General features: G+C 51.2%; 1 protein-coding gene across 1 annotated transcript in view; it reads right to left on the bottom strand.

Moving 5' to 3' along the window:
• The window catches only part of AK88_05354 (uncharacterized protein), a gene marked incomplete at both ends in the record, with an annotated part of 7,295 nt that extends 2,852 nt beyond the window's left edge, over nucleotides 1-4,443 (bottom strand). The window contains 6 exons of the mRNA XM_012482956.1: nucleotides 27-623; nucleotides 786-918; nucleotides 1,309-2,039; nucleotides 2,502-2,966; nucleotides 3,481-4,228; nucleotides 4,369-4,443. Coding sequence (XP_012338379.1) covers nucleotides 27-623; nucleotides 786-918; nucleotides 1,309-2,039; nucleotides 2,502-2,966; nucleotides 3,481-4,228; nucleotides 4,369-4,443 — 2,749 coding nt within the window. The remainder of the gene's footprint in view (nucleotides 1-26; nucleotides 624-785; nucleotides 919-1,308; nucleotides 2,040-2,501; nucleotides 2,967-3,480; nucleotides 4,229-4,368) is intronic.
• Between the last annotated feature and the right edge of the window lie 4,930 nt (nucleotides 4,444-9,373).

The following is a 9,373-nucleotide window of genomic DNA, read 5'->3' as shown; positions in this document are numbered from 1 at the left end:
TGTGATTTCGGGCTTAGGATCCTCACATGTGGTGGTGTGCTTGACGGTGTCACATGGGGGTATGTGCAGGACTGTTTGGTCTGTGTCTGTGTCGTGTGTGACTGCGTTACATGTGGGTATGTCTGTGATTTCGGGCTTAGGATCAGCACATGTGGGTGTGTCTGTGACTGGGGCGTTGTTGTGTGGATGTATGATTGCGGGCTTTGGAGGTTCATGTGAGGGTGTGTCTGTGACTGTGTCGCATGTGGGGCTGTCTGTGATGTCGGGCTTAGGATCATCACGTGTGGGTATGTGCGTGACTGTGTAACATGTGGGTATGTCCGTGACTGTGTCACATGTGGTTCTGTCTGTGACTGTGTCACATGTGGTTCTGTCTGTGACTGTGTCACTTGTGCGTATGTCTGTGATTTCGGGCTTAGGATCCTCACATGTGGGTGTGTCTGTGAGTGCGTCACGTGTGGGTATGTCTGTGACTGTGTCGTTTGTGACTGTGTGTTGTGTGATGTCGGGCTGAGGATGATCACATGTGGGTGTGTCTATGACTGCTTTACATGTGGGTATGTGTGTGATGTCGGTCTTAGGATCCGCACATGTGGGTGTCTCTGTGACTGCGTTACCGGAGCCTGGTGGTTGTGTGATTGCGGGTTTAGGAGCGTCACATGTGGGTGTGTGTGTGGCTGGAACGGGGGCGTCGCACGTGGGATGACGGGCGTGGTAATGACGCGGTCGGTCTGCGTTGGCTGAAACATTGTGCCCTGATGAAGCCTGGTCTGACGTAGAAACACCCAAGATATTATTATTCCTGGGGTCGTCCCGCATCAACTCCTGCGCAAACTGCTCCACGAGTATCTGCCAATAGTCGTGTTTGACGTTTTGCCATTCCGCCGCTTCACATTCGTTGAGCACTTCTAGATGTAGCTCGATGATGGTGCGCGTATGCACGCGTGTATGACGTCGTCGTCGGGCGGCGGGCAATCTGCCGGGCCGCCTATCCCTAATCATCGTGTACCCGTAATGGAGCGGTGGCGGTAGTTCGCCGCGTTGTAAATGGTCCAATATTTCTTCGTCGAGTGGCGGTGACGGCATGTCACGAACGGTTCGATATGTTCGTCGTCGTTTGGCCAGGTAGGCAAAGTACTAAGCAAAAAAAGGGGGGTAAACAGGAGGGTGAGGACGGTAGGATAAAAGGAATGAACGAGGGTGTAGCAGTATATTCGTTAGAAACATCATATATTGGTGCGCGTAGGGAGTTTCTGAGGTATAAACATCCTGCACATGCGGCATGCGCGCATTGTCGTGTATACTTACCTTCCATAGGAAGAACGCAAGGAGCCCAATACCGACCACCGCTGGAATGATCGCGGGGGTGTAGGGGATGAGATCCGTGGGGTCGCACGGATGGGGGGTAGTTTTGGGTTCATCAGGGAAACGAGGTTCAAGGGGGGCCGTTGACTGTGATCCCCCGGATGCATCAGGTGGTGTCCATAGTCCATATGATCCTCCTAAGTTACTTTTTGGTTGTGGGAACTGCAAGTCTAATCCGAAGTCACCTGCTCCACGTGTTCCACCACCTCCTCCTCCTCGTCCACCACCAACTGCAGGAGGTCCTGCTGCACCCGCAGGCCCTGCACCTTTTCCTTCCTCACCAGAAGCACCACTTCCAGCACCTGCTGCGGGCGGTTGGCCGGTGCTGCCGCCGCCGCTGGTGCCGCTGCCGCTTGCATCCGATTGATTTGGGTTCGGGTTCGGTTTTGGTTTGGGTGGATTGAGAGGAGGGGGGTCATCATTACCTGAGTTTGACGCTGAGGCTGGATCCCCTGGTGACGGTACTGGTGGCTGCGATTGATCTGGCCCTGGCGTAGGCAAGTCTCCGGCTCCTGGGTCTGTGGCTGCTGTTACTGTTTCTACTGGTTCTGCGGCTGGGTCCTGCACTGGTGTCTGTGTTGGCACTGAGCCTTCTACTTGATCAGGTTCTTTAGTATCTGTCTTTGATAGTTCCTCCTTAGAATCATCCACAACATCCGGTGTCTTGTCTTCACCTGTACAAACCAGTGGAAGGAAAAACATATGGATGCAACTAAAGCTTTTTAGCGTGGATGGCCATGCTCTACCCCACGGTTCACGGCGTTTGTCCGTCGTTTCACGGGTCACGGCTGCTGGATGGTTGGTCACGGTGCGAACGGTGGTTGGCAGGTGCCACTCCGGGAAAAGACTCTCTCTCTCCCTCCCACAACACACACAGCACAACACAGACACAGTGTGTGTGTCGACGTCTGTCGATGTCTACATGCCGCGGCGGCTTACTCGCTCGCCTGGCTTGCCCCGGCACGCTGTGCCTGTCAGTCTCATTCGACGTTTGGTTTCTCTCTCGCTGCGTGCTGTCTCTCCCTCTGTCTCCGGAAAAGTTGTTGTTTTTTTTTTTTCACTCCGATTATTAGTGCATATGTGTTGGGTGCACAATGCCCGTTAGTTCCCTGTATCTGCCTCATTATCTCAATTACCGGTGTCAGAACATCCGGGTGAAGTATCCGGCTGGATTCTACTAATTGTGATGAACCCTCCTGGCTGTCGTCCTTTGTGTGTCTCAGTTTGCAAGACCTTAGTACACTTTGCCTTTGTGTCCTTACCTTTTGCTGTTGTTGGATTCTGCACTACTGTGGGTTGCAGTGTCGTATCGTGTCCGGCTCCCTCTACCCCTTGTGGTTGTCGCGGTGGAGGTGGAGGTGGGGGTTGTTGTCCAGGTCCTGGTCCTTGACCTGGTCCTTCCCCGGCTGTTCCTCCTGTGGCCGGTAGTCCCGCAGCGGGGAGGCCGTCCCCAGCCGAGGGATCTGATCGTGTTGGTGACTCTGCTGGTTTCGATTCTGAGGGTGTGTTCTCCGATTCTGTGTCCTTTCCTTCAGTTTGGTCCTCAGTACCCACTGCCGGCTTTGTGGTTTCCGATTTCGTCGCCGCCGGTTTCGCTGCGCCTGTAATGAGGGATGCACGAAAGATGGATGAACAGACGATAAAAAAAAAAAGGACACAAGTGGTACAGAAAGAAGGGGGCGGGACGCTTCGGTCCGGTAGCGCCAGGGTAGGTCGGCTGCATGGATCGAGGTAGGACTCGGTGGACTGGTTCACGCGTTAGCAAGCGTACGTTGAGGTGAATTCGGTGAACTTGGGCTAGATGGTAGCAGTACAACTTTTATTTGTTGCCGTCATGTCGTGCAGATGCATCCGTCCTGGCCCCGCTCCGTCATGTCGTCTCCGGTGCCTCGCCGCCGCGTCGCTGCTGCCTCGTGGCCGTCGTGGCCGCGCCGCTCAACCAAAGTGGGGCACACGAAGTGAGGCCGAGAAGAGGCAGCGCTGTGCTGTCAGCGCGTGCGTGTTGTTGTGGTGTGGCTACATTCGTACTAGTCGTACGACTTACATGAGGGCCGCATCCGTATGCGGCCGTATAATGCGTATGCTCATGTCTCGGACGCTTATGTGTTCCCGTACCTGGTTTTTTCTGTAATTGTTCCTTCACCTCCTTCGTCACGTTCTGAACTATATCCTCCGTCACGTCCTGCGTCACCTTGTGAACTATATCCTCCGTCTGTCCTGTCACCGCTTCCAGCACCTCCTTCACCTTCGTTACAATCGTTTCAATCTGCTGTGTCAATGTCTTCGTCCGGTCTACTATGCTTCCTGTTATCTGCTGCCTACTCTTATATTGTACGGTGCCGCTGTCGCCCTGTCCTTCCTTACACTCCCCAAGATTCTCGAGGCCGCCGTAAATCGCACTCTCCGATATCCATTTTCTAATTTCTTCTTCTATAGTCTTTCCACCCATCCTTAAACCACGTATATTCCACGCATTACACTTTTCACTTTTAGCTCCTCCGTCCTGGTCCAAGTCCTTAGCCAGCTCTTGCGCCTTTGCCGTTATATATGCCCACATTCTGTCCGCCCGGCAATATTGCTGCCGTAGTGCCATCAGATTCACTTTCCCTATTATACACCGCATGGTGGTCTTCACCCCTCTGTCAGTTTCTTTTGCCCTGCTTCTCATTTGTTCACTATCTAATCTCTCTTCCATATAAGATATGACGCGCACAATGTTCTGGCATAATGGCATTTGTTCCGCCGTAATGTCTTTACTGCTGGTGCCCTCCGTGCATATCATTTCTAAGGTATCGTCCCCTTCATTATTCATATGTCCTACGAATTCTTGGAACATGTCGTGCATGTCCTGCCATATCCCTCTCTGCAGTGTAAAGAGGATGCGGAGACCAATGTGCACATATGCACCTGCAGTTTATATATTTCTATGCACTCAATACCCCCATGCCCGGCGAAGTCTACGAGCATGCCTCTATACCCGCACGCATTGATGATATGACCTACATTCAAATCGTCTTCCGTGGAAATGTTCCTTTTCTGTAACCAATCTGTGATTAACTCCTTCAGTAATTGATCCATTCTACTACTCCACGTACGGTGAACTGTATGTCTGCAGCATGAACTAATACATTAATAAAGTAGACGTACTGTCCATATACAGAGGTAACAGTATGCATGATACTTAATCCGGATGCCCAGCAGCCGCGTGCCACTTGTTTGGTGCGTGAATGAAAAATAATGTCCTGCTATATCCTTCACTCGCAACATGTCACGCAGTGAGAAGTACAATAGAATACTAACTGTAAGACCTTCCACAAAACATGGATATGCAAGGATAGCTATAACATAGTACGGGAGCGTACACAATGAAAGCATGCGGTCGGTCAAATACACACTACGGAGGAATTGTTCGTATACAAATATGACTGCGCACAAATGTCTGAGGTATTGCTGCCACAGCAAAGAACAATGCGGAGTAGCTCGCAAAAAGACGTACTCACCCAAAAAGCACACCTCAAGCGTATTAAAAAATAATTCTCCTAACACAAACAACAACAAGAAGAAAACCGAGTAAACGAAAAACAACATCGGCATGGAACATAGAACCTACAAATATATATGCTGTCCTAATAAATTTTTAATGAATAAATTACGCAAATATATATACATGTCGCCAAGTTACTGCACGAATATGTCATCGGAAACACCTGCTCGTGAAACATCGAAAAAGACGCGAAAGAAGAGGTGCAAAACAACACATCCCTACCAATTCATAACAACCACGTCGTGTACACAATACCGAGAAGACACTCTGTCTCGTGCAAACAGCAACAATCTGCCCAAGTAAAGTACCAAAAAGGAAAAAAGAATAGAAAAGAAAAAATAGAAAAAATACTACACGCAACGCGTCATGAATATACGCCCCCCGCCCCCCTGTCTACACCGGTGTCCACTAAACGCCTTCACACACACTGTCTCTGTGTGCGTACCGCTAAAACCCGCAGTAACAACAACAACATCAATGCTGTGCCGTCGTGGCCGCCGTGCTGCCGGCCTCCCCTCGTTGTGTGCTGCCCCACAAAATATGTGTGTTCCTTCGCCTCCGCCCCCGCCCACTGGGTGCTCCCTCTCTGGATCCTGCCTCGGAAAATCTGTCGTTGTTACACTCGGTGGCAATGTGCTTTACCCGGCCGCGTTTGCGCGGAGCGACAATCCTCCTGCTGTCTTACACTCGGACAATCGCCTTTACGCGGCTACGTCGTCGAATCGGTCTTGCACTCGGCCGCGTTGCTCGACGAGTTTGCTCGGAGAGACAATGCTGCTCCTTCTTACCCTCGGCACAATGCTTACTCGGACAATCCTGCGTCGAATCCGTGTTACTGCGGTAGTTGCCCAGCCACGTTTGCTCGCAATAGCCGTGCTGAGTGGGGCGCGTTGGTGGACGCGTGTGAGCGGGTACTGCGTCAAAGCCGTGGTGCACGCAGACGGATGTTGTGCACGGTGAGACCATATGCAGCAAGCATGCAAATACAAAACCACGATCGGATGCAATGGCGTGGACGCCGAAGATGACCAATAGTATCAGAGGTCGTGGAAAATAAAAGATGGATGCGCGCGCAGGTACAAGATCCAGGCAATGGAATAAGCGCGTTTAACGAACAACAGCCTGGATGCGAATGCAGAAACAGAAAGAACAGAAGCATCAAAAGTGCCAAGAGCGCGCAGATTAGGCGTAGAATGCCAAAAAAACAAAAAAACAACAAACCCAAAGAGGCTTGCTGCGCACGAAGTGAAATCGCGAAAAAAACGTAGAATGGCATGCAAGGGTAAGGATACGTGAGCACATTGAACAAAAGGGGGCTGCGCAGCAGAAGCGTGCAGGAATGCATATGAAAAAGGGCGAAAGCGGCGCAAAAACGTGGCTCGCATGAAGCATGCAGGAAAAGGGAATGAAAAAGGGATGCAGTAGAAGGAGAGCAAAGAAAGGAGGAAAAGGGGGGAACAAAAAGGAAAAAAAGGAAAAAAGGAAAAAAGGAAAAAAAGGAAAACAAAGAGAAAAAAAGAGAAAAAAAGAGAAAAAAAGGGAAAAAAAGAGAAAAAAAGAAAAAAAAGCAAAAAAAAAGATAAAAGGAGAAAAACGGAGAAAAAAGGAGAAAAAAATAATAAAATAAAATGACAAAAGGAGAAAAAAAAAGAAAACAAAAAGAATAAAATAAAAGAATGGGCAAAAACAGGAAATATGAAAATGCGGGGCAGAAGAAAAAAGAAGGAGGCATATAAGCGCAAATGGAAAACTGAAGTAAAAAAGTAAAAGGCACGAAGGCAGGTGTAGAGAAAAGAAAGCAACAAAGGCACCGAAAAAGGGCACAGCGGCAGCACGAGGGTGATGAGAGAAGAAAAAACCCCAAAAAAAAAAAAAAAGTGCAGTAGCGTGACATGCATAGAAGGCGAAGGTAGAGCACACAAAATTGCGCAAGTGCGTACGTGGGCATATGGAACAAGCGTGAATGGTACGCACGAGGGCGCGATGCAATGGACAAAGGGCCAGCGAAAAGCGCATAGCGCAACAAGGCGCGGTGGTGAACACGAGGGAGAACAGCAGCAGAACGCACGGGGGACTGCGTAAACAGGATTCAAGGCAACCATAAAGAAGTACAAACGACTGCATTTAGAGGAGCAACAACCAAAAGCGCGGGAAGCGCGCAGTAGCAAGGGACAAAGGGGAACAAACGAGGCGGGATGGCGCACGGTGCTGGAAAAAGTGCGAAACAGGGCGGCAATGCAGTGCAACGTGCGTGAAGCAGGACCAGGTGGACACCACGGGGCGTGCACAGGGAAGGCGCGGGCACGGCGGCACCAGTAGGGCATGAGACGCTATGCGCAACAAGCGCAGCAGAACAGGAACAGAACAATGGTGCATACACGCCGCAGGTGTAGTGGACACACGAGTGACCGAATCACACTTGGCAAGGTGACAGCAAGCAGTGGCGCAACATACGTTGGATCACCAAAAGCGTAAGGTACAATGTGCACCATGCAAGAACAGTGCAGGAGCACATGGTGCGACGGTGGTAGACGCTTCGCATAGAGCGCGCGCGTGGTATCAGAGGCGCACGGCAGGCGCAAGCATAAGATGCACGAACATGAGGCGAACGCGTGCGCACTATGCGCAGCGTCTACCACCGTTGCAGCATGTGCTCGCGGCGCGAGTCACAGTCGTGTGCGCGCCGCGCGCGCAGTATAGAACCCTGCGCCTGGACCACAACGCCGCCTGGCGCATCATGTACGTGGCATCAGCACCAGCCTGCAGCACGCAGCGCGCGTCACAGAACCACCACACAGGCCACATGACCGCACGCCGCACACGCACCATGCGTGCAGCGTCTGCACATAACGGACATACAGCGTCGGATGGTGGCCACGGTACCGCACGCTGCGCGCGCAACACCACGCGCCAGGCCTCACATGCACCGCGCGTAGCGACACAACGCGTGGCACATGCGCGTACCGCGCAGTACCTGCTGCACAACAATGTATGCTCGTCATGCGCGCGCGTGCAGCCTGCGCACGCAGGGCTCCTGTTGCCACGGTGTACCACGTATTCATGCATCATACCTGTGCCCGCGCCACGGCGCCACGCAGCGCATATGCCGCCATGCGCCGCACCACGCAGGCACCACGCGCCTTTCACTTTCATGTGCACAGCACACATACACTACGCATGCAACACCATCACCATGCTTTATGCACCGCCATGCCGCCTGACCTTTATCAGGCCTTTTATGCTCACTGCTTTGTATACTCACCACACCCCACATAACCCCATTGCCCCCACTCCGCACCCTCCTCACATGCTTCACATTATTTTGCACATTCCACATTCATCATCCCCGCCTGCACCACATATACCACGCACATGCACGGGCCTTACATGCGCGCCATCATAATATCATGTACCACACATTTTCACGTGCATATGCCCTACGTGCATCGCATTGTATCCTGCACACACTCCATTATTCACTACTACCATTCATTCGTACCATATCCACTTACGTCTTGTCCACCCAGTACCTCCTTCACACCACCTTCACACTTCATACACACCCTTTTCCATCTAATGTCTCGCACATCACACACTCCTGCATCTCATATTCCACACACTATACGCACCTTCGCCTTCCGCACCACACACGCGTATACTCACATCTTTACATGCACACACCCATGACCCATGCGCAACACCATTATCCACTTACACATGCTTATTTCGCATTACACACACTTTCTACGTGCTCATCGTTACTTTTATCCAACCCACCAAATACACCTTTTCACACACACATCCATCACCTTTTACACATTCTGCACATATACATACACCGCACGCCACATATTCATCCTGCACATATCCACGCCCACATGTACTCAAGCACTGTGACATCACACCATCACATTACGACACCTCATACGTACATCTTACATACACATACTTCGCCACCACATATACCACGACACCATTCACAGCATTCACACTACACCAGCCACATTCTACTATTCTAACCCTTATAACTAACCACAGCTCACCATACATCACGCCACATTTCATCATTAGTACGTACGCACGCACACACCCACGCTCACATTCATCACACTTTCTAACACATTCAACATTCACATTACACAACACTACATGCACCCTACACCACACACACTGCAACATACACCTGCACACCATACCACATCAAACACACCACCTCACACATAACCCCTACACCCTTAATCTTACACCGTACACCCTACAGCCCTCAACACTACACCCTAAACCCTGGACCCCCTAATCCCTGCACCATGAACCCTGAACTATGAACCCTGAACCCTGAACCCTCAACCCTAACCCCTGAACCCTGAACCCTGAACCCTAAACCCTGCACCCTCAACCCTGAACCCTGAACCCTGAACCCTGCACCCTAAACCCTGAACCCTGCACCCTAAACCCTGAACCCTG

The sequence above is a fragment of the Plasmodium fragile genome (assembly GCF_000956335.1).
Source record: "Plasmodium fragile strain nilgiri unplaced genomic scaffold supercont1.120, whole genome shotgun sequence".
Lineage (NCBI taxonomy): Eukaryota > Apicomplexa > Aconoidasida > Haemosporida > Plasmodiidae > Plasmodium > Plasmodium fragile.
This window is presented reverse-complemented; position numbering and strand designations above follow the sequence as displayed.